We start from the raw sequence: 24,863 nt of genomic DNA on the forward strand, positions 1-24,863 counted from the left end.
CTCCCCAAAAAGCTGTTTAATCTAAGTATGTTTATTTTAATGGGGTTTCAAGGGTTCCTGGAGCCTTAGGAAGAGAAAAAGGGCCCACAGCACCACAAACCCTCCACGGTACTTAGCAAATGCCACATGTTGATTTTGAGATGGTTGGGCAGAAAAGGCTTTATTACTGATACGCCTCCCAATGATATGGGATGTGGAGTGTGTTGTTATGGAGACTTAGTGATCCCAAGCTTGCCACTGTGAGCTTTGGAGATTTTATTTTACCTCCCTTAACATCCTTTCGACTTTCCCTGGAGGCAAAAATAAAGCTGTGCTTAGCCAAGTGACTATAGGAAATGGGTCTCTGAGTTAAATCATATTAATACTCCTGGGGGAAAGGGAAGTCTTAAATCCCTTAATAAAGCTTTCTAGAAACTTTGACCAACTTCAAGGGTGAAATATTAATAAAGATTGCTTTTTTAAATTTACATTCACTTTATATGAGCTGTTAAGGGGGCCATTAAGTGTGGTACTGATAATTTTGTTAAAAATATTTATTTCCTAATGTGCGATTGTTTTTTTATTCACTGGATAATAATAATGAAATAAAAAAATTATTGTTGTGTTATTATTATTTTTTCAGTAAAAGAGCCAGTAAGTATGACAGGTGGAAGGTTTGCTTGTGTTATTTCATATTGATAGAATTTATCAGATCACCGTTTTTTAAAGTTTGTATTCTCTTTATTTTAATGACAACTTAGACAAATATATTGGATAATTTATTTGCTCTTGGGGTGATAGTTTCACTGTCGACACTTCGGCCTCATGTATATTCTTGTAATGTAGTTGTATAATCACCACTGCGGGAAAGTGATGCATCGGTCGGCCGCTAGGGGCCAGTGTTTCCTCATATTTTCCTCTGTCTCCGCAGTGCTGCCCGTCTACCAGGAGGAGTGCGTTTGATTGTTGCAGGGCTCAATGGCGGACAGAGCAGGATAGTCGCGTTAACGCCGAGGACAAAAACGTTTCGACCGGGACATTTGCGGTCCTCCGCCGCCGCCGAGTATCTCCCTCCCCCACCGGAGCAGCGGCCAAAAACGAGCACCGGTTTTTGCATCAACGTGAACTGCGAACCAGTCGCAGCGCGTTTCTCCTCGCCGTTTTCTACGTTTAGCTTCCTTGAGTTCCCATCCCGAGCGAAGTTCAACTGTTCATGGTGGCACACTGCTAGCTTCGCAAGTCAACCATGGGGGACTCTCTCGAATTGATCGGGAAGCGCATGATTTTGCTCCTCGACGACGGCAGGCCCGCCAATGGATCCGAGACGGAGCAACCGGCCTGGGCCCGGGACTGGCTCCGCGGCACGGTGCGGGCGGTGAGCGTCATCGGCCTGGCCGCTCCGGAGGTTAGCGACGGAGGGGAGGCGACAACCGCGAGCACGGCTGCCGCCGGGCTGACGGTCAGTATTTACATGCCAGCGATGGCCGTGTTGCGAAGCTAAATATCTTGTCAATTTTAGTTTTAAAACATGAAACGTTCAACGTGTATTCAGCATTTTTTTTTTTTTACCCACGAGGATCGGTAGACTTATTGTTAGCTGCTGCATAGATTTAGATCTCGGGCCGCTGCGTGTCGCAGGCGTCGGGGCGAAGCTAAAATCGAGCCCGGGGATTTTTTCCGGCCTTCGCTTTGTTCGCGTTTCTCGGCTTCTAGCTTCCAGCGATGTTACTCGTAACCCTGCAGCGCTCACTGTTGACCCCAGAAGGCCCAAAGTTAAAGAGGCACCGTGCACATTGGGATAAATCGCAGAGGTTTGGTGGGGAAACTTGTTACGGGCGATCGGTCCTCGCCGTCCAGCTAAGCGTCCTCTGGAAGGCCCGAAGAAGTTCATGCAGGGGCGAACCTGAAATCGCTCCCACCTTATTGTTATCCGCCAGATTAGTTATTAGCGTTTTGGTGGCGATCTGAATGAACGACGCTGACCTGCTGGAGGCTGTGTTGCCTCAACGCTGCAGAACCATAGCGAGGGACCTGGGGGAGGGTTGCAAGTCAACGTGACAGACTAGGTGTGCTTATTTGGGGTCGTGTAAACACTAGGGTGCTTCTGATCAGGTTCTCTTCCTGAAAAGTAAGTGCAAGGAGGAATTCACTATCAGTTTATGTCATGGTAGTAGTTATCAGCGTGCAGTTGCATTTTCCAAGAAGGTATTTGTCAAATCATTTGGAAGAGCTTTAAAATAACTCTTAAATGATACTGTGATTACGTGTGAAGGTTGAAATTGGGAGGCTTTTGAAAGTTGAAAAATATGACATGACATCTTTGGAAGTTCCACTTTGTGTAGCAAATCCACATCGATATATCGGTTCAGTGATTAGGGATCTGATTACATAGAAGCAAAATGAAAACATCCATCCGTATCGTATCTTTATTGTAAAATTCAGGTAAACATGTTGTTTTACAATTAGAATAGTGCTTTTTTTTTTCTCGTTTAAACGCCTGATAGCTGTAAGAGCTTAGAACTAAAATGGTCCAGTCATATTTGTTTGTGCGTTTTTATCGATGTAAATAATAGCAGATAATATCGGATCACATCGGTCGAAAATCGTTACGTTGTTATATTGGCGAATATCGTATCTTCATCCGAACAAATTGATAAAACGTAACATGGTGACTTGTAATAGTCCGCAGGGTATGATTCTCTGGCCAACAGGAAGACATTCGGCTTGCATTCTTCCAGTGGAAACTTCGTAGTTAATTTCTGACCTTAAAACTTAATTTATTTGTGTTTGTTGAGGGAATCTGGACCTTGTGTGGGCTAATTTACTGTGTTCTCACCTAACGGATCAGTGTTTGGAGACGTGAGCTAACAGACAGCCTGGTCGATTCAGAAACTCTTCTCGTCTACAGACTTCAACGACGAACCCGGCCTAAGCCGTGATGCGATATTGCGCGTACGTGTGCGTTATCGTCAGAAACGCAGGAAAAGAATGCCATTCACCAGTCTAGGGACCGGAGAACAAACAGCAGACGCAACACTTGCAGAAAGTCACATAATGGGAGTGTTTAAAAAAGTCAACACACAAAACATTCAGCTTTGATTCACTTCGTCCAGTGAGGACTCACACGTATCTGTGTCGAATCGCAAGGTCCACGTGTGCCAGTATGGCAACTGCAAAGGACGGCCTGGGGACAAGCAGGTTCTGAATGGCAACAATTGTGTAGCTGTTGATGCCCATACTTATATATACTTACATATTTATTTTTTTAATTGGCCTAGTTCTTAAAGCTCACAGGAAAGAGTAAGGGATGAAGATAAATAAGTGTCAGGAAAATGTGGGGTAATCTATTTGGGAATAGTATAGAACTTATTGGTTTTTCTGTCCAAGGTGGACCCTTCAAAGCATTTATGTGCAGTTTTTTTTTTTTTTACTTTTTGTTGAATGCAACATATTCAGTTCAGTTTCTTTATATTGCGCCAATTCATGACGAATGTTGTCTTAAGGTACTTAAAAAAAAAAGAAGCAAATCCAGTCCATTCATACTGACAGACTCCAGCGAATCCACATACATCCATACTGATCCTAGTTGTCAAACAACGCAGTAAAGTTCAGTTTATGAGTCAAACTGGTTAAAAGGTCCTCTGTCTTATCTAGTACGCAATCTGAAAAGCCTGGAGAACAAAACAATCATTTACTTTCTCACTGTCAGCGTCTTTACCTTGTCGTCTGTCTGATCCTCACCGGGTATAGGAGCATATGTGGGTTCTGGGTGTTTGTGTCCCCGTTTTGCATTTAAATATCACCAGTTCCCCTCTTCCTGCTTCCAAATTACACCCGCATACTTAAATCGTTGCTTCTCAGTGTGTTTTGTTTTGCTTGAATTATAGATATATATATATATATAGTAATAAAACCCTCACGTGTTGTATGGTAGTTTTTTTGGGGGGGGGGGGGGGGGGGGGGGACTTGGGAACGGTCGATCACTCTGACATGTAACCGGTTCTGATCTCTGATCCAATCGAAGATGGTGGTGCCCATCTCCAGCAGGGACAAACAACCACGCACAACCAATGCCAAATAACAACACAAGGAGACCAATTAACCTGCCAGTTGTGTTTTTTTGGACTGAGCCGACGTGCGCGGGGAAGACCCACGCGTACACCGGGAGAACATGCGAACTCCATGCAGCGACACCCTCGGGTTTTTGAACCCAGGGACCTTCATGCTACAAGGCAACAGTGCTGCAGACCGCGCCACTGAGCAGCCCTATTTAAACAAACGCATCAGACCACAACAGGTGCAGCTCCTGTTTCCTCTCTATTTCCTGCAGCTTTTGGACCAAACTGCAAAAAAAAAACAGCCGTTCCTTTCCATCCAATGCGTTCAGTTGTTCTTGTAATGTGGGGCTTTTATACTTGTTTTCTTTTCCTGGACGTCCTCTTGGATTTAACTAAATCAAAGGAAAACATTAAGTTGGTTAATCAGTGTCTGCTGTTTCGCTGTGGACCAAATGATCAACAGGCGGACTGAATGGGCAGCAGCGAGTCAACGCTAACAACAGGGTCGGTTCTGCAGATGGAGGCCACGGACATTTTCCCCCTCCTCATTTGTTTTGACAGCTTTTCAGTAGTTTTGTATCTGACCAGGATCAGTGTCACTACTGGTAGAATGAGGCGATACCTGGACCCTACAGAGGTTGCTCAGGTAGTCCAGCTCCACCAGGATGGCACATCAATAGGTGCTGCTGCCAGAGCGTTTGCTGTGTCTATCAGGAGAGTCTCCTGGAGACAGCCAGTTACTCTAGGGGGGCTGGACAAGGTTGTCAGAGGTTCTTAACCCATCAGCAGAACCACCAGCTGCTCCTTTGAGCAAAAGGGAAGAGGATGAGTACTGCCAATGGTGCCACTGGTGTGCAGGTCTCTGACCAGCAGCAACAGGCTTCACTAGGGTGGCCCTAGGACCCGAAATCCTCTAGCAGACCCTCTGCTCGCTGCTTGGCACCGTGGACTTGCCAGAAAACACCAGAATTAAGAGGTTCGGCTAGGGCTGGACGATATGGAAAAAAAAGCTTATCGATTTAAAAAAAAAAAATGCATATTGATCGATATCAATAATTATTGAAAATGTTTAAAACCATATTTTATGTGCAGCTCTGCCTGGACATTTTATGATATTGCTAAATGATTTCATTTTGGTAAAGAACACAAACACAGAGTTCCAATTAAATCTTTATTTAACCAACTTTTTTAACCATAACAGAATTTTTTTTTTAAAGAAAAATAACTTAAGAGACCTGATTTATGTTATTGAATACTGACAAAGAATAAACTAAAGTGATCAGTAAAATGACCAAAATAAATATACCAGTACCATTTTATCACAAAGAAGGGAGCCCAGTTTAGCTGCTATACCTGCTTCGTTTTGGAAGAAGCTCCACAAGATTTCTCCGAAGACGACGCAAAACGGCTCGCGCTGCTGCAGATGTGAGCGGCTTACGTGATGAAACAATTTGGTTGCGTTACCAGACTTTGTTTATAGCGCTTCCTTGGAAGTTTTACAAATCACTGGTTTATTCCTGTCAGACTGGCGAACTAGTAAAACCCCGTTTTGGGACCGTTTCCTCCGCCGCTCCTTGCTGCTACATATTCACCTGCTCTGTGTTGTGGTTTGAGAGGGCGGGGCTTTGTGAGGGCGTGCCTGGGTCCACGATTACAATTGGTCGAGAGGAAGTAGTGACTGTACCATCAACTAATATGATAGGCTGAAAGGAAGGAAGGAAAACTCTATCGAAGTTTTATCGACCCTATTTTTTCCTATCGCGCCACACGTCTATCGATCGATATATATTGTTATTGAATTATCGTCCAGCCCTAGGTTCGGCGTTGTCGCCCAGTTTTCTTTTTCACAGATGAGAGCAGGTTCACTCTGAGGTCAGGTGTCAGGTGTTGACGGGTCCGGAGAAGCCACGGTAAACGTTATGCTGCCTGCAGCGCTGTTTAGCCTGGTCGGTTTACATGTACAAAATTTCACGATCAGATTAAATAATGGGATTGTGCTGTTTATACGGGCACGCAATCAATTAATCTGATCATCATGTGCACCTGGCTTTATTCAGGATAGAACCACTCTGACATGCGCGGTTATCAAATTCCCCTAAAGGCTGATTCACACGATTCCCCCTTCCCAGAGGCGCTGATTAGCTACGTGACTCTTAAGAGAATATCCCGCCGTGCGTGGTGTGTTAAGAGTGATCAGGTCCACTCGGTGGAACGTCCGACCTCGAATCAGGGATCTTCTACATGTTGGATTGTCTTGCCCCGACATCCCACCGTGTGTGGTGAGGACCATGCTGACTTTTCAGCTTTTCAACATTTCAGCAAGGCTGAGGCTGCCTGCCTCATCATTTTCAGTGACTTTGGATGGAGTCCTCTGTTGGTAGATGTCCTCAAATGATGTGGCATATTTTCCCCTAACATTTCCTAATATTAAGCATTATATTTTTTTTTTACAGTTAGTGAGTTCAGCTGCTCCCCTTTGGGTCACGACAGGTTTTTTTCTACGCCGGACGCTCTTCCTGATGTAACTGGGATTTGAACCCTGGTCCCCAACATCAGAGACACAGACTTGGCCCACCACCACATTAAACCAGATCATGGCGCAGATGTTTTACTGCTATGACAAACTGTGAACACAGTGTAAAGAAACCATTTGGTGATTGGACCATGTTGATATTTTAGATTACCAGCTCTCTCTACTATAGTTTACCTACATCGTGGCTCAGACACCTGTCTCCATACGCTAGTAGGAATATTTATGTTTTCTTCCCGCTTTCATATTCATTTCCAAACGTTTGTCCATTCATTTAGTCTCGAGGCAGAAATGACGAACTACATTTTAAGCATTCAACATATTGAATATCTGAAAGAAATCTTTTAAAGCAGAGTCGTTTTCATCGAAGGAAGCTGCTTTTTCCACTGAGTATTTTTTGCTCTTCATCATTTCAAAGAAGGTCAGAAAAAAACAAATGAAATTTGTCTGTGCGCCGTTATTTCAGAGCCATCACAGGCGGTCACAGATGTCTCTTTCCACAAACGTGTCAGATAGCGAATCCATCTTTATGCTTGCTGCGCTCGGACCACATTAGTGCAAAGTTTCCCATGCAGAGCGAAAACTCTCTGCAGGCGGTATGTGAACATGAAGCATCCCTGTGGATCAAAGTTTTATTTCACTGTAGTCAGGGTTATTAAAAAACATTAAGTCATTAAATGGATTTAGTGAAAATTGAGGCTTTAAATTGCATTAAAATGAAATAAATTTGATCACCTGTAACATTTAAAATCCTTTATTTTCTAGAAAAACACTTTTTGTAATAAACAGTTTTGTCAAATATGTACACTAGCGTAAACATGTGGAGTCATTTCGGTAACTGCTTTTGGTTGGTCGTAAAGGCGGATGCTTGGAAAGCAGCGTGGCAGTATGTGGTCCACATCTTAACCGGCTGGGAGTGGTAATGCTACCTAATATTGTTTGTCAAACGGCAAAAAAAAAAAAATTAAGAATTAAGTTTGGTAAAATGAGTGTCGACCTTTAGCGGAGAGGCAGAGGGCGTGGCCGCCCTGGGCCCACGGTTATGAAGGGGCCAACACTGTCCACCGCCAGACTGATGGTGAATGAAACAAAAAAAAAGGAAAGTTAGTCCCTTAAGGCCCATTCATACCCTACGTTTGGCCTACACGTCCGTATTTCTGTCCGTACGTTCTATCCGTTGACTCCTTCATACCTCCGTCCGTTAAGGTGTGCAATAACCAATATTTCCTCTAAATGGCAGTGCTGGGCGCCAATGATTCGTCACTGATCAAACACGGCGGCAGTCCAAGACGTGATTTTGTTGTATTTGCTCCGTAAGTAAACTTTTTGTTTGTCCCTGTACCCCGGACACGACACATCATATGTATGGGTAGTTGCGGACAAGCTCTGCAAGTCGTTCCTCGAATCCCGCCATTGTTAAAAGCCCAGAATTACAACCTTCTTCGTGATTTTGTTGACATTTTGTACTACAAACTCGGTAGCGCCCCCACTGTTTCCGGTAGTGTTGCTCCGTATTGATCCGTTTCGTCCGTAATTGTAAGCTCCCAATATTCGTGTCAAAATACGGACGAAATCGACGGTTAGAACGTATGAAACACTCCACACGTATCCGTATCCGTCTTTTACGTGAGGTATGAATGGGCCTTAAGGCTGTCACATGGCAGAATGCCCTGAACTTCCCCTTCTTACAGGCCCTGACAATCTTAAGAGACTCCTGCCACATGTGGTGTGATCTGCTCCGCTAGGAAGGACGTCGGGACCGCTCCGACTTCAAATCTGGGATATTCAACATGTGGGATTGTCTCGGCCCGGTGTTGCCCGAGGACAAACGACCACGCAGCCTGTTGAATGTGACGTGTAGCCAATCAGAAAGCGAGGGGATTCCCCGACAAAGAAAAAACAGCTCTTCTCCATATCAGAGTGCAAAAAACATAACGCCCCTATTCGCGTTGTCTCCACTACTTTAACCAACGCTTCTCTTTTCATTTATTTTTTTTTCTCCATTAAAATCAGTCCACAAATTATCGGCATTATTTTTCCTCGTCATCCATGTTTATTTTCTCTGAACTCCTCTTTAATGTTGAGAGGTTTCGAAGGGATTCCTGACTGACATCTGAATGATCCTGAATGAAGTCTGTTTGTGTGTGGTGTGTTGTGCTTGTTGTCGACCGGACACCACACGGTGTAGGGCTGAACGAATTTAGAAAAATAATCTAATTGCGATTTTCTTTCTTAATATTGCGATTTAATGCAATTTTTTCCCAGTTTAATTTATCATGTCTTTTTAAACATATACAAACAACAAATCAATTTGTTTCCTCACCATGTGGATTAGTTGCTAAAAGACCCACATCATCTAAACTCGGAGCAGAAATGATTGACTTCTGCCTACGATATATTTCAACCAAAATTAGCAATTTTGACTTTTCTCTGCATTAACCACAAGCAACAAAAATGGCCTCTAAATAAAGATGTTTGTAAACAAGGACTATTTAAAACAATAACTTTTAATATTTCTATTGATCAGAATATTATTCAAGAGAACAGCTTTTAATTGATCAATCCTTGTTGAACATAAAGTGCAAAGTGCAACCAACAAGCAAGTCTATGTATTAAACTGATTGACCATTGAATGCTATGTATGATGTATAAAACAAGTAATAAAATTAGAATATCTCACTGCTGCAACTGTCTTCCCTTCCATGTGGAGGCAAACCCAATTTAAACATTTTACCGACACCTAATGGGCGCGTCTGATTCACTAATTGTTACATAGCCAATAATGGCTGACCTCTGCGATTTGGAAATTGCGTTTTTTAAAATCGCGATTATATTGAAAATGCGATTAATTGTTCAGCCCTAACACAGTGTACGAGCAAACCTGTTTTATCTACCACCCCCACCCCCTCCCAGGTTTTAGCACCTGCGAGGGGGTGTAGGCAGTCTCCCCTGCAGGGTATAGCAGAATGCAATGCTCTGAGTCTAAAGCAGCACATTAGCCATCATTAGTCAGTAAATATTTGATCCCTGAAACCGCGCTTCCTGCTAATCCTCCCGTCTGCAAGGTCTTCCAACCGCGCCAATGCATCCACCACCGTGCAGCGTTACGCACGAGTGTGTCTGACTGTTACGGGAGCCTAGCTGCCTCGCACCTTGTCACAGTAATCTGTTAATCTCTGGAACACGTCACCCTGATGATCATCGTGATCGCTGGAAACCCGATAAAATGTTGGGCAGACTTCTATTTATTTGAAAGGTCCTTTTTGTGTAGTTATGCGTCACCAGCTCCAGCATGAATAACACTGCGGTTGTGAATGCTTATGATGATGTCGATCTATGATTGAAGTCTGATATGGAGTGAAATTGAAGTTCGGAAGGAATCATGATGCAGTTTGGCTGTGATTCACCGCTTCATCTTTATTTTACTTTTTATAGATCCCAACTTTTGCGTGGAAAGGCCCCATTTTGTGTGTACGCAAACTTTATAAATGAGACCCCATTTATCCATGCATCTTCTAACACGTCTATCCCTATTGGGGTCGTGAGGGGTTGCTGGTGTTAATCTCCAGCTGTCAATGGGTGAGAGGCGGGGTACACCCTGGACAGATCGCCAGACTATCGTAGAGACCCCAGATCCGTAATGTAAACTGTAAATAAGTGAAATAGCCAAAAAGCTACAAGGCCCCGCCCCCTGTGTAATGTGACTGGTGTCAACGCTTTGAGATTTCAGGCATTTGGACGACCACAAATCAGCTTCAAGGGGCAGGCAACAGCTAACGACGTCGAGTTACTTTTCTGTTACCAACACTGTCACGTCATCAGCAGCTACACAAATCACTAGCTAGCCCTGCGTCAATAGTCTCTGGTAAAAACACAAATCTTGTTATTGATGTATCTCTGTAGCCTTTAACGTTCCATGTCGTTTTTGTAGCAGGTGTTTTTACATCCACTGTGTTTTGGGCTAAATATTCGCAGCCACATTAGATTTCATTTGTATAGTGCCGTTTATTAAAACAATCATCTCAAGGCACTTTATTATACATTAGGAGTTTCCAGAGTTTGTCGTTCCATATACATCTGAATTGTCATGGGTACCTGTCGAGGGTATTAAAATGTACAAATGTTATTAAAAAGGCATTAAAAGGTTAATTAGAGTAAATTAGGTTTACCCTAATGAAAAGGTAGAAAATTTGACTTTTTTTTGTATAAACTGCACTAAAAAAGGGGAACACTGAAAACTAGGGGCATTATGTTCTAAAACTGAAAGTGGAAAGCATAGAGCTGCCTGGAGATTTGGTCGGTAGTATAAACAGGCAGAGCAAATGCCTGGATAGATGGCTTTGACTACAATATGACCACTGTCAATGTTTAGAAATGTTTTTATTCACAATGCGCCCATATTTGAGAGTAAAACATGTTCACATCACTTTAGACGGCTGGCTGTGTGGTTAGAGTCTGGAAGGCTGCGTGTTCAATTCCTGCTTCCCTCGTTGTGTGTATCTGTGTATGGACGTGTGCGCGATCAGGTGAATATGACTCTGGTGTAAAGTGCTTTGAGTGGCCAGTTTGACTAAAAACACGCTTTTATAAATTCAGTCCATTTACTTATCTTGTGATTTCAGCAACCTTGTCTCCTAGCAGTGCCTGAAAGCAGCGTGCAGCCGTTGGGGAAATCCCCTCCCATCGACCGATGCCTTTTATGCCTTTTACTGACTTTAGACTGACTGGATGCTACTGGGAGCCATTTGGACCTCAGCTGATTCTCTCCACTATCCGACCGTGATGATGTTAACATTCAGCTTGGCTCCGTTTCAGGCGTGTAATTAAGCTGTGTGTAGAGCGAGCTACCGTACGTACGTACCTCATTTCCGGTTAAAAACGCTGCCGGTAAACGCTTGGGTTCGGTCCACCTTTCGTTCCCTACTGGAGCTGCAAGAAAAACCTTGAAGTTCCCACACAGCAGCTTTTAGTGAGAGCTGGGAGTCTGATCTTTTTCTGGGTTTGGTGTCACTTTTTAGAGATGACCAACAAGACGTCGCATTGGGGTCCGCACATTAACATTCTGCATCTGTTCAGACACAGAATGCGTCCCGTTACAGCCCTCCTGGAAATACACCCGATCCCAAAGGTAAAGAAGAACTGTGTACTCTAATCAGGACTGGCTAACGTTTGGGGAGCAGAAGGGTGCCACATTGTTTAAAAGGAAAATGTAAAACAACAACCCAGAGAGGCTGAATTTAAAGACACCCTGGCAATCAAAATTATTTAATCTGGCAGGCTCGTCCTGCAACTTGAAACCAGGCTGCCTCGTGCATGCCTGGTAACTATTAGTGAGAGCACGGATGGTGTTCTTAGGGGGACTCCTGGCACATCTGGACCAAGGAATGGCTGAGCCCCGGTACCGTCTCAGGTGCAGCTTTGTAGCAGTGGATGGACTAAAGCACCCGAACATTTCCTCCTGATGCCTAATGGTAGTCAAAGTGCCATTGCCTAGCACCCTCCGAGGATATGCCTTCCTGGACAATCACTGACCCACCGTAAAACGGGTCATGCTGATTGAAAACACGGACCTGGTGTAATGCTCGGGGTAAACCGGCTCTTACCTGTGAACAATGCAGGGTCCCAGAAAGTGGAGCTGCTCTTTCTGCTGCTTGACGTTTGTCAGAACGACTTCACAGTGCCGACCTGGAGGGCCTGGTGAAGAGCCTCTTTTTCATTCAAAGAGGCCACACCGAAACGAGTTGCTCTCAGATGCGCCTCAGAACGGGGGCAAAAGAGGAGCCAGTGGAGCTATGAGCCATTCAGACCAGAGCATTGTAGTACCGCTTTGCATAGACCACAGCTGGAAGGCATTAAAAAGCATGATATGTCTTCTTTAAGGACCTACAATTGTGTCCCATTCTCCATGTATACCTACCTGCGTCCTGATGCTCCAGGGACTACCGGGAGACACGGCAAACCCGTGCCGTCCTGAAGGAGTTGGACTCTGTGCAAACCTCCATGTGGCCAAGGACAAAGCTTAAGCTGCCAGTAGTGAGGTTGACTCTAGTCAAAGCCACAATTTTGCTAAAAAACGATGATAAGTGGGAAAAACGTCCTCAATGAGTCATTCACAGGGTGCTTGCGCAAGTCTTGAAAGTCTTAATAAGTATGGAATTTTGAAACACTGTTTTCCAGACCTTGAAAAGTCTTGAATTTTGTGTGAAAGTCTTAATAAAGTATGGGGAAAAAATGTATGGTAGAATTTTACAGTATGCTCAAAGGCATTGTGAAATGAGAAATAGGAAGGTAGGCTATAAAACTATAATTTAAAATTATAAATTAACATTTCTAATAAACAGTTTGTACAATCTCAACCAATGAAGTAGGCAGTAGGCACACAAGTATACAAGTACATAAAGTTAAGGTCTTGGGAAAAAAAATATCAGTTTTAAAAAAGTCTGGAATTTTAATTTGGAAAAAGAGCAAGCACCCTGATTCACATTTTTAGGGCCGTTTTGCCCTTTAGTGCATCTGTTGGTAATACCATTAACACCAAACAAGCGGAAAAATAAACACAGCTTTAGCCTGGGTGCTAAACTCTGATTTAAAAAGCTCCTTTATTTTTTATGTAGTTTTACCATTACGACGATCCCTTAACAGCTGCAGTCATTCTCAAAAATACACATGACCAATTGACCTTGCTTTGGCTCTGTACATTGTGCCCTGGAGTGAAATGTCCATTAGACGTGTGATATTTTAGATTGCACCGGAGTCTCTAACAGGATTGAACGTGGAAGTTAAAACGGTGTAATGGGATTTTTACTAGAGAGCCTCGCTCTCTAAGCAAGCGTTGGGATGATGGTGTGTTGCTCTGGTTACGCTGACAGAGAGAGCTCCACAAAGAGCTCCCAAGTTGGTGCCTCATCCTTCTGTGTGTTGTGGATTAATTTAGCTTTTGACTGTAATGTGCGACTCTAATGAAGCGCACAGTTTCATCTCGATCGGGTCGCATATCATAGCTATCAGTCTGCGACGAAGAACTCTTTTCTTTTTTATATCCGTCACAGTTTGTTGTGAAATTGAATGTTTGCTTTGAAGCAGATATTTCTTTGTTCCGATGATTTCGAGCAACATACACCTTGATGCAGCCACCAAACGAGAGTCCTGGATGGGGGGGACTCTCCATGCTCTTCTGACTTTACTCATAGTTTGCCTTAATAGCTTGTTTGCGAGTAATGAAATTAATTGCAACTTTACCATCAGTTGGCCTAAATTAGCTTTCTGTCATCGTGCAAAATCGCATTACAGATTGTGGGTGTATGAACTACCTCTTAGCAATCACAAAAAACAATTTAACGAGCAGAAGCGTTATGATGCATTGCAGAAATGTTGCCTCCAAATGTTTTGCATGTACCATATTTTTCTGACTATCAGGCGATACTGATTATAAGGCGCATTAAATATTCTTCCCAACTGTATAATATCACTCCGCACTACAAAAAGGGAACTAAAAGTAAGTAAGGTTTTTATAAAATTAGTGTATTTTTCCTTGATTTGAGCGGATAAATAAGACTATTTGCCAATTGAATAAGATTTTTGCACTTAAAATAAGAACAATTCATCTCCAGCTGCTCAAATCAAGGAAAAATACTATGAAATACTAATTTCAAGAAAATTTTACTTCCTTTTACTTCCTTCTTTGCAGTGTGCTCCTCCTCGTACACAGCTCTCTTCTGAGAGAGGGAGCTATCCGTTTGTATCGGAAGGACAGAGTAGTTGGACGTCACTGCCCTGTTTCTAACATTAGGCCAAAATAAACGTTTATATTGAATTAACGTACCAGGTTTATTGTTGCTAACATGTACTCCGCGCGCGAGCTGCCCTTACATGAATGCACTTCTAGTTTAGACATTACAGTCAGGCAGTCTTGTAGACAGCTCTGTGGTCCGATCAGGTAGTGACACAGTGTACCGTAATGCTCTGAATATCCATTGAGTGGAGCGGTTTGGTTGCTAACCAAAGTAGTACTTACACATTTTAACAGATTTTCGAGCACATTGTACCATATAAAATCAGTCAGTACGCATAACATTAATCATATGTAAGGTACACCATCAATTTTTGAGAAAATATAAGGATTTTAAGTCCTTATAGTCCAAAAACAACCCTTTTGGTTTGCCTGAATGTGGTTTGATACGTTTCTTCTGGTTTTTTGACTAGAAGCTGAGCAGCTGGTTTAGTAAATGTGATTGTCCTAATGCTTTTCCTTTGTCCTTTCCCTTCACCGACTTTAGGTGTGTCTGGAGTTTGAAAACGCACCGCAGCGATGTTCGTGGGTGCAGGTGTATGGCGACGGAGTGAAAGCCGTGCTGGTGGAAGACTCAGTGGTCTGGGTCAGCCCCAGCGACGGTACGAGGGTGAGCACCCTTCCCGGACTGACAACGGCCTGGCCTGCGCTGGTGAGTGGACCGTTCTGCATTTTGGGATAATAGTGCAACTGAATCATTACAGCAACATGAGGCTCTGTCTGGCAATGCAAAGTTTAGTTCAGTTTCCACACAACAAACAATTACAATAATTTATGGAGGGCATAGATGAGAACGGGAGGCTGGAAAGTTCAATAAAACCAACGGCTCATGTGGCCTGTTTCAGTGAAGGTCATTTCTAACGGAGTAGAAGTCGTGCTTTCCTGCTAAATCTGTACTAGTGAGAAATAGAAGTAATAAACTCGTGAAAAATTAGATTACAAAAGCTCCTTGTTTTAAGAAAAGGATTAGTCTGTGACCCCTGACGTCTCTGTGGGTGGCAAATCATTTGTAAGTAGCATTAGCCACACTGGTGGCATCGTGCTTGCACATGGTTACAGATTTATCTGCTCTAGATTGATGGGAGCATTAAAAACCAGCCAACAAATTCGGCAGTGACGGCTGACTTCTTTTCTTTTAATCCATTCAATTTTCCATTAATATTCTACCCAGTGATAGAAATTCTGTATTTTTTTCCTCACCAGCCACAATTTCTTTGTTTTATTTTTTTGTGTAACGTTTGCCTTGGTCACAAACTAAGTACAATCTAATAACATAAATGGTATCATTTATTCTTAATTTTGATAGAGGAAATTGAATGTAAAGCAAGGTTTCCCCCAGCGTATTATAAGCCTGGCGTTGCGCGCCCCCGCCAGGCTAAGCATCGTTTGTTGGTTTGAAATTTACTCGATGTATGAGATCATCATCAAAGTTCCCGCCTGGGAGAAAAACTCCCGGTGTAAATAAGCTAACGCGCTAGCTGTTATTAGCTCGACACACACTACGATCACGCTACGTTCCTACTTCGAGCTGCATGACGCTACACTCCTCGCACACATCCCCCCAACCACCGAGACACCTACTGCCGTGATTACCCCATTTTCTGGGGGAAACCCTGTAAAGGAAATTAAGAATTTAGCATAAATGTGAATTTAGAACGGCAACTAGTTCATTTTAGGATTATTACTAACATTAAACTTTAACAAAGCTACTTTTCTTTACCTTTTCGCTTCAATAATCCTAATCTGTATCTTATCCTTCCATCCTATCGGTGTCAATTCTGCTCCCCCAGTAGTAATGCTACAGTGAAAACTACATTATAGTACGTCCAGTTGAAGCTTTTGATGAAGGCTGGCCATACAAACACACAAGATGGCTTTTTTTTTTTTTTTCAAATTTATTGATAATCTAATACTGCACTAACAAGATTTTATAGATGCTTCAAAATAAAAAGCCTGTAGATGTGTGTATCATTCAAAAGATAACAGCGCTCTCTCTGTCTTTCTCTCACTTTCTATCTTTGTCTCTCTACACCTTTTTATCTTTAAGTCTCTATCAAATAATCATATACATTGTTATATTTTGAAATAAACCTGCCCTCTCCTTGATTGAATGAAAATCACTTGAAATCTAGATCTGCTAGTTATGGATAGTTTTGAGCGTAACTTTATTCCGTGTTTATTTGGTCACGTTTGGGATCTGTTTAATATGTCACATTCATGCGGGTCTAACAAAAATGTGTTCTAAAATTCACCAGAATTCAGTGATAGACTCAGGAAGGTGGATTTTTTTGGTTAGTATTTTTTTAGGACGTATGGAAATGACCACAGAGCAGTTTACTTGTTGAGAACGTGGTATAATGAGCGTTAATGTTTATAAGAATCGAGATTAAACAGTCGTAATTATCCACATATTAGGCTAAAGTTCTTGGTGTGGTCAAATAATCACATATGATACAACGGGAGAACAATAAATGTGTCCTTTTCTGTTGTAACCCACCACTGAACCATGAAGTAACACTCATCTTTCACTTCTTTTTTTTTAACAAAAGTAAAGCATCACTTCCACTAGGGATGGGTACAGAATTTGGTACTTTTATAGGTATTCCGTTGGTACTACCATGTATAGTCAGACGGTACCGTGTTTCAGTAGCTAAACGCAGGATTGTGACACCAAGGGAGTGGAAGAGTGGGCGATTTTTGCAAGACATGAACACAGCATTATACACGAACAAGAGCGTAATGATGGCTATAGCCGCTGGTCCAGTCAACAAAGCTAGCATGGCTGATGGAAAGCGCTTCAGATTACGCTTGCTGTTATATGTGTGATGCGTACAAGGGCAGCGGCTGGAATATTTCTAAACACAATTTTTCAAGAGCTGAAAGGACAGAAATTTTAATATGTGGAGCTAGGTTTTGATTTGTGCATTAACTTATTAAAAGTACGGAAAATTGGTACAGTTGAGTACCTGTCCCCACATACTGCTCATCGGTACCATATCGGATCAAATGTGAAAGGCCCATTTCCATTAGACCTCAACAGCACACAATGTGTTTCCATATAGGTGAACTCACTTTCCCTGGGCTATATTGGGGCTTTGCTTAAGGGGTGGGGTTGTATGCTGCAAGGCTAAACAGTCCGCCGCTTGGAGGAGTAAGGAGCAATGAGGAGATGAGATTACAAAATTATACACTGAATTTATCACAAAAAGTACTTTTTAAATGTTTTAGGTAAGAATGTACACCTCCAAACTGCATCTGCGCAGTCAGTTCATCAGGATTAAGACTCAATTTTGATTGTGTATTCGGACTTGTCGGGACCAGTGGAGAGCCGCTGACTGGCTGGTCTCTCCAGGAAGGCAGCAGTGGGAAACCCCATTGCTACAGCGTTTAGTCAGCCAGACACTGTGATTTCCCACAGACTGGATCTGCTCATCGTGGCTGAATAGTAAATACAAAGCATTTGCTAAGTTTGTGGGGAATACCTGCACATAACAGATATCAAATGTGAAAATATTGGCTGGATGTTTTCTGCATTTTAAGTTAATTATTGACGTCACCTTCTAATTTGCATAGGTGTTCATACATTTGGGACCCAGGCTGTAGGATAGCTTTTGCCAAGACCAAAAAGTTATTAAAAATATTAATTAAATGTTATGAACTTAAAATTGCCTTTATAAATGATTTGTGAATTTTAATACATTGCCTGAATTCACACTACATAAAACAAACTGTATCAAAAAGACAGCTATCAGAGGCATGCAAAGTAAACCAGGTGAATAAGTGATTGAAGCTGTGTGAATTAAATCCAGCCAATTATTTTAGTGCAGTTATACAGATAAAAAACATTAAAAACTATATTTACGTGACGAGGCAGCAGCTGTGGTGTGCCTGTGAGTTATCGCTGAGGGAAGTATGTAACCCTCATAGCAGCTCTCACTGCTGCCTCAATAGTGATTCCAGAACTTTCTTTAAAGTCGCACATTAAAACAAAAAAAGTTGTTAAAAGTTGTTGCTAGTCCTTTTTGAAAGAAAATTGCTAAAGGTGTCTGAAAATTCGCTAAATATAGCAACAAAGACGTTAAATTGGCAATGGTGGACAGTTGTCCTCTCTAGTTTTCCTACCCTCCTGAGAGCTATATATATATATATATATATATATATATATATATATATATATATATATATATATATATATATATATATATATATATATATATATATATATATATATATCAGTCTGAAGGTGTGTGGCTGCATTAATTTTGCCGTGGCGGTTTGCCGTGGCGGTGCGCCACAATCAATTACACGTAGCGGAAACCCTGTAGTGAAATATTGGAAATGTTATATCACCTTTATTAAATAAAGTTATATCACGATATATATTGATATTTAATTATTGTCCACCCCTACACTCTAGCTTTCGAGACGCAGACGGGCATGCTTTATTTAATAACCTTGATCAGAGCCACGTATTTACTGTGACTTTCTCTCATTTTACATACATTGAAAGTTTTTATTCTAAAGAGTGCATCAGCCGCTGATCAAGTGTGTGTGTGTGTCTGAGGAACAAGGCAGGCTGTAGAGAAAGCAGAGGAAGAAACGAATCAGTGCAACGCGTATATTCTATAACCTATAGAAATTATTTTGCTGCCATCAAAAGTCTGCAGTATTGCACTGAAAAATCCTCCTGGTCATTCTCAAAAACATACTCATAAAGCTCTGAATTTAACTCTGTAAGGCATACTTTGGAGCGGAGAGATAAGTCTCATCTCTGTGCAGGCAGAAAGAAGCCGTACTTTATTTTTATTTATTTATACCAACAGAAGTAGAATAGGAATAGAGTAGGGTCGATGGAAAAGGGGCTAAGGAGATGGAGACTCCATCCTGTTTCTCTGGAGTCTGGATGAGTGTCAGGATATGGATACAGCTTCTCAATCTGCTTTTGTCTGTTTGACCTATGGTGACTTCTACGCACAGGTTCAGAGTGGTACTGCTGTTTTCCTAACAGCTTCTCCATATGGGCTGTTTTACATAAACAGTCCCTAGTAAATGGAAACGTGCCAAACTTAAAAGCCGCAGGCTTTGGTTTACCCTGGGAAACTAAATGCCTGGGGCATTAAATCCCGGGCCTTGCAATAGAAAATGGACTAATGTCCGTGTGTTTCTCATTTCCTAAGATGTGAGAAAACTGTGCTGCCCTCTGACTTCTTAGCTCTGCAAAGAAACAAGCGACTTCCTTCCTGATGGACCAAAAGCATGCTTGTACCCATCCTTTGCTGAGCCATCTCACATTGTTGTGGAGCAAAAGATCATCAGCGTTAGCATCAAGGTCTTTGACGGATTCTCTCAGCATGCAATGTTGGTAGGATAAGGATGTAGTGAGAAAATGTTGTAATTTTCATCATTATCTCCGTCACCTTAGTATGTTCATGTGATGCACAGAGGACAGATTGATGAATGATGCAATGGTCAGGATTGGCCTCTTTCAGTCTTGCAACAGCTCCTGTTTCCCCCCTATCATTGTGGTTATTGAGCTCCATTCCTCTTTCTGTTAACATCTCCTTAAAGGCCAGTTAGATATGCTCTCCTCTTGCACTGGTCTGACGAGGAGTTGATGCCCAGCAGGTCTTCATAAAATGCTTTCTGGCCTGGACATTGTCCAACATGTCAGTGAACTCATCCAAAGTTAAACCCACACATGGGGCCTCATGCGGGGCTTCATCTAGCTGGGCTAGCACATCCTATCCTCGGTCAGTATTTCACTTCTGTTTGTGGCAGATGATGCTGACAGGGGTATTTTCACACAGCTCTTGTCTAGGTTTTCCATTTAAGTAGTGTTTCAGCTGCTGCACTCGTGCACTCTGAACTGTTGACAACCCCTCCCTCAGTAAATGCCTTTTTGTATTGACCCACAATCCAAGCGACTCTCGGGGAGCTTGCATTAGCGCATTGTTGGACAGTGAAGGTCTGGCTCAGGATCTCGGTGGACTGGTCGTACCGGACTGTCACACTGCTAGTTCTTTCTTATTTCAGAGTTGACTGGGTATGTATGTTCAAAACTTCTATGTTTCGACTCATTGGCCCCTTTCATCAGTGCCAATGTTTCTGAACAAATGAGTAACACAGGTTTTAGTACGAACAAGAATGAGTCGGTCCATAATGGATTAAAAGCCCTATTTTTGGTAAAATTGCCATTTGTTTCTCTGGTTATGTTCACACTGCTGGTCTTAATGCTTTTTTGTTTGCTGAAAAGACGGATATAGGTTGCATTTTGCATTTGGGCAAAACGGTCAGATTTAGGTCACCTTTGCTTGCTGTGTGAACATAGCCTCTGTCTCACCCCGTAAACTCTTTCTAGCGCAGTCGTCTGCATTTCTCCCTTTCTCGGTCTCGCTCGTCTTTCGTCTTTCACATGCCGCAGCTGTTTCTCCTCAACTGTGTTTTATCTACACGCGCTCCTTTTCGTTCTCTCGTCTTTTCGTGTGTAACTTGGCTTCCTTCTCATCTCACTTCATTGAACGCGCTGTAGTCGCAGTATTTACCGCCAGGACAGCATGGACTTGTTTGGCTGAGAGGTATTATGTGGGTCAGCCTAACCGCCACGCCCCTGGTCCATGTGTTTCCTTACACACTGACACACTACCGTATAGTCTGAAAACGCTGCGCAGGTTAAAATGAAAGCGCCTGTCAAGTCTTAAATATCACCACGCTGCTGTGCCTGTATTTATGGGTCTGGTTGGGACAGCTTCTGGACCAGCTAATGACCTCTGCCCTAGAGGATCCACAGTTGGCGTCACACTGTCAACGCAAACAGGAAAGCCTTTAGTATAGCGTACGATGCAAACAAAAACATTCATTACAACCAAATCTGAGCCCCTCACCAGTCCTGGTTCAGACTTTGCCGGGGCTTATGGGTGGTTTTGCTGGTCCGGTCTGTTTCCATCACCAAGGACTGATCAGCCCAACAGTTGTGGATTTTTGTGCAACTGCAGCAATGAGAGGAAAGGGAGAAAATATTTCACTACCAAATATGGACTTTTGCTCTGGCACCTGAGAGACGCAGCTTGCTCCAGATGCACAGCATCAGCTGGGACCTCGATCACTATAATGTTTTAAAACCTTTTAACTATAATTTAGAGGCTCAGAAGAACAGTGATTATTTGGAGAAAGCTGTTTTGACTAAATTATAAAATTATCTGGGCTGCAAAAAGTTGTCAGGTAAGCAAAGACTCTCAGGAGATTAAAGGTAGACAAACAAAATGGTGCATTTGGCTGCAACAGGAGTATTTGATTAACAACAGAGGAGCGGATGAAAGGGATCTATTATTTTTTTTTATCTATTCCAATTTGTGTGTGTGTGTGTGTGGTTTTTTTTTTTTTAACCACAAGAGCCAGACAACCTCACAGCGGTTTTGAATTTCCATATTTCTACACAGGTGCTGGTCATTTACTTAGAATATCATTAAAATGCTGATTTATTTTTTTCTTCTCCAGTAATTCCATTCAAAAAGTGAAACTTGTATATTACATTCATTCAGTGTCTTCAATATTGTATCTTTTTACAATAATCACATTTTCTGAGATACTGAATTTGGGGTTTTCATTAGTTGTCGGTTATAATCATCAAAATTTAAAGAAATTAACACCTGAGATATATCAGTCTGTGTGTAATGAATGAATATAATATACAAGTTTCACTTTTTCAATGGAATTACTGGGGGAAAAAAATCACTTTTTCATGGTATTCTAATTATATGACTGGCACCTGTCAATTTCTAAGCATTAATCTACAATTTTATAGGACTGTAATCAGACAACGTCTAACATTTTAATCCAGCTCAGTGTAAAATGCATTCGTTTTCATTTCTCCCTAATCTTCGAAGAAACTAAATGATATTGGACCTGATTGAGCTCATAGTATATGTAATTTCTGTTGACCGTTTTCTGTTTTTGGGTTGCTGTTCAGCAGGAAGATCTCATGAGCCTCTCTTTCTCTCTTGCGCAGGCTTTCCGCTCCCTGGTGGACAGACTGGGTTTAGGATCGCTGGTTCCGGTCGAGTATTTTGCCACCAAGAATTCAGAGTTCTTGCCAGATGACAAAGCTTTCCAGAGGTTTGAGGTGAGCATTCGTTTCCTGCTTTTCTGTTATTATGGTCCTGAATTAACGGATAGAAACAAGGTCAGCAGCAGAACCTTACAAGGTGTTGTTTATTTATTTAATAAATAGACCAAGAGATTGCATTTTCCCATCTGTTTTAGTAGCAAAGCTGTGAATTGTTCATATAATCTGAAGATGAATTACTTTAAAGTGTTTTAAACCAGTGTTTTTGTGCTTGTCCAGATTGAGAAAGATATGAGACACCCCTTGCTGTTGGAGCAACCCTCACTGCTGTCAGCAATCTCCAGCTGGCACACGGACTTCAAACTGCAGGAGATCCTCAGGAAGGGTAGGACTCAAACTCACGCTTGCCGTGACGAAACAACCTCTGGGTTGTTTCGTCTGATCTGTGGAGCTCATCGAGAATGTTCTCACCGAGGCAGAGCGCCCATAAAATTATTGGATCAAACATCTTTGATGCAGCAGCGGCGTGTTTGTTTGAATTTTCCGAGTGTTGCTCTCCTTGAATTGCTCTGTGAAATGATGGAGACGTTTTGTTTGATTGAATCTCTCCAACCGTTTTCTTAAGTGGTTTACAGATTGCATTGCAAGGCGTCGCTGTACGTCTTTGGAAGAAGATGAAATGTGCAAAATTACTTTAAATGCCTTTACTGATAAGAAAAGTATTAAAACTCTTTCTGGGGGCTTAACTTTTTCATTAATTAGCCTATTATTAGGTTCATATGAATGTTGTAAAGGTTTGTCATTTAGATGTCAGGCTCAGTGAAACACGACGGAGCTCTTAGTCTTTTAATGCTTGGAATACCTTGAATAGCAGAGAAAGCCTTTCTGAATGTGGGACATCTTTTAAATGCTCTTTAGTGCAGACCTACGTTTCCTATAAACAGTAAATCAGTAAAAGCAACATTTGATGGCAATTTTTTTTACGTAAAAACATTAAAAAAAAACATAAATTGGGTTTCTACTTCCTATGTTTCAAATTCCACTCTTTCCTAGACTCAAGATTTGTAGGTTTCAGGCTGTTTTGTGACTTTTTGGACCTTTGTATACAAACCATGGACCTAGTTAGGCTTTATTATATGCATGGTTCACAAATCATTAAACAACCTGTGCTTGCTGGTTTATGATCCCGCATGTTGGGTTAAGGGTTGTTTCACAACTTCTCTGGCATGTGGACCCATTTAGATTAGCTATACTAGAGCCTAGGAATGGATTATCCAGCACTAAATCCAGGTTTTTCAAAGCACAGTAGGACATCTGTAGCAAGAGGGTTTTATTTGTAAAAACTCTAAAATTGTGTTAGGGATTTTTGAGATTTAAATATAACTCAGCTCAAAATGTGTGTAAACTTTAAACTAAGACAGTTTAAGGACAAAACGGAGCGGGGAAATGACTCTTTAGGATGTTGGGTGCCTATGCATTTATTTAGGGGTTTTCATAGTAACCTAAGTACCAATATACAATGAGCAGAGCTATAACTTAAGTTTTATGGGAGGCAACTTGGCAATAAATAGTATAAAAAGCATTTTTCTAAGAAATGTAGATTTTTATCTGTGAATAACAGCATAACTTTGGTATGATTATTTTTAGACAGATTTGATCAATACTGACAACTTATAGATAAGTAAAATTTTATGTAGGCCAGACCTTGTAGACTTTGGAGCCAGGTAAACAATACCACTCGAGCAACATTCTCTCATGTCATAAAAGCTGACCAGGACATGGAAAGGAAAATAAAACGGTACGCACAAGTGCAAAGAACAGCAGTAGACTCAATCTGGCTCATGAAAGATAACACAATCGTCCATCTTTGACAGATCATAATCCCTGCCCCCTCTTCCCTGCTATAAATTAACATGACCGCAGTACAGTAAAGGTAGAGTTGCCGAAGTTTCTCAGAGTCCCTTTTTGAATAACTTTGCATGGGCAACGCCATCTTACCTGCTCTTCCATTCCTCAGGAGGAACGCGTAAAAAAAAATCTCCCAAATCCACTCTGCTCTTATTTCTTTCTACTGAGGCCTTCCTGTTCTGCTCATAAACATGAACGTGGTTTGCTTCTTGCAACTCTCAGCCATGTTCAAAGTATACGGTGAGAGCAGCGGAGCTACAATGAACGGCTAACCGCTAACCTAGCCGCTAAGCTAACCAGATGCATAAAAATTAGAAGTGCTCATCCGCAGCCAGCAATCGGAAACTAGGATGGAATGAGCATGGACGCTACATGAGCGTTAGAGGCTGACAATTTTTCAGGAATCCCGCGGGTCACGTGGGAGTCAACATTAGTAAATATCACGTGATTGGAACGGTACAGGATTCAATATCAACGGGAGCAGATGGAAGAGGGAGTAAACCAATAGCAGGTACAATAAACTAAGATTGATGCCAA

General features: G+C 42.0%; 1 protein-coding gene across 3 annotated transcripts in view; it reads left to right on the forward strand.

The window, feature by feature from the left end:
- Nucleotides 1-913: 913 nt before the first annotated feature.
- kdm3b (lysine (K)-specific demethylase 3B) overlaps nt 914-24,863 on the forward strand; it is a 47,411-nt gene continuing 23,461 nt past the window's right edge. For 2 of the 3 annotated variants that reach the window (XM_036127372.1, XM_036127371.1), the window contains exons 1-4: nt 914-1,438; nt 14,844-15,008; nt 22,362-22,475; nt 22,698-22,803. In XM_036127372.1, coding sequence (XP_035983265.1) covers nt 1,226-1,438; nt 14,844-15,008; nt 22,362-22,475; nt 22,698-22,803 — 598 coding nt within the window. In that variant the 5' untranslated portion in view covers nt 914-1,225. The remainder of the gene's footprint in view (nt 1,439-14,843; nt 15,009-22,361; nt 22,476-22,697; nt 22,804-24,863) is intronic. The other variant, XM_036127370.1, reaches the window with a different exon arrangement.

Source organism: Fundulus heteroclitus, chromosome 23 (genome assembly GCF_011125445.2).
Source record: "Fundulus heteroclitus isolate FHET01 chromosome 23, MU-UCD_Fhet_4.1, whole genome shotgun sequence".
Taxonomy (NCBI): domain Eukaryota; kingdom Metazoa; phylum Chordata; class Actinopteri; order Cyprinodontiformes; family Fundulidae; genus Fundulus; species Fundulus heteroclitus.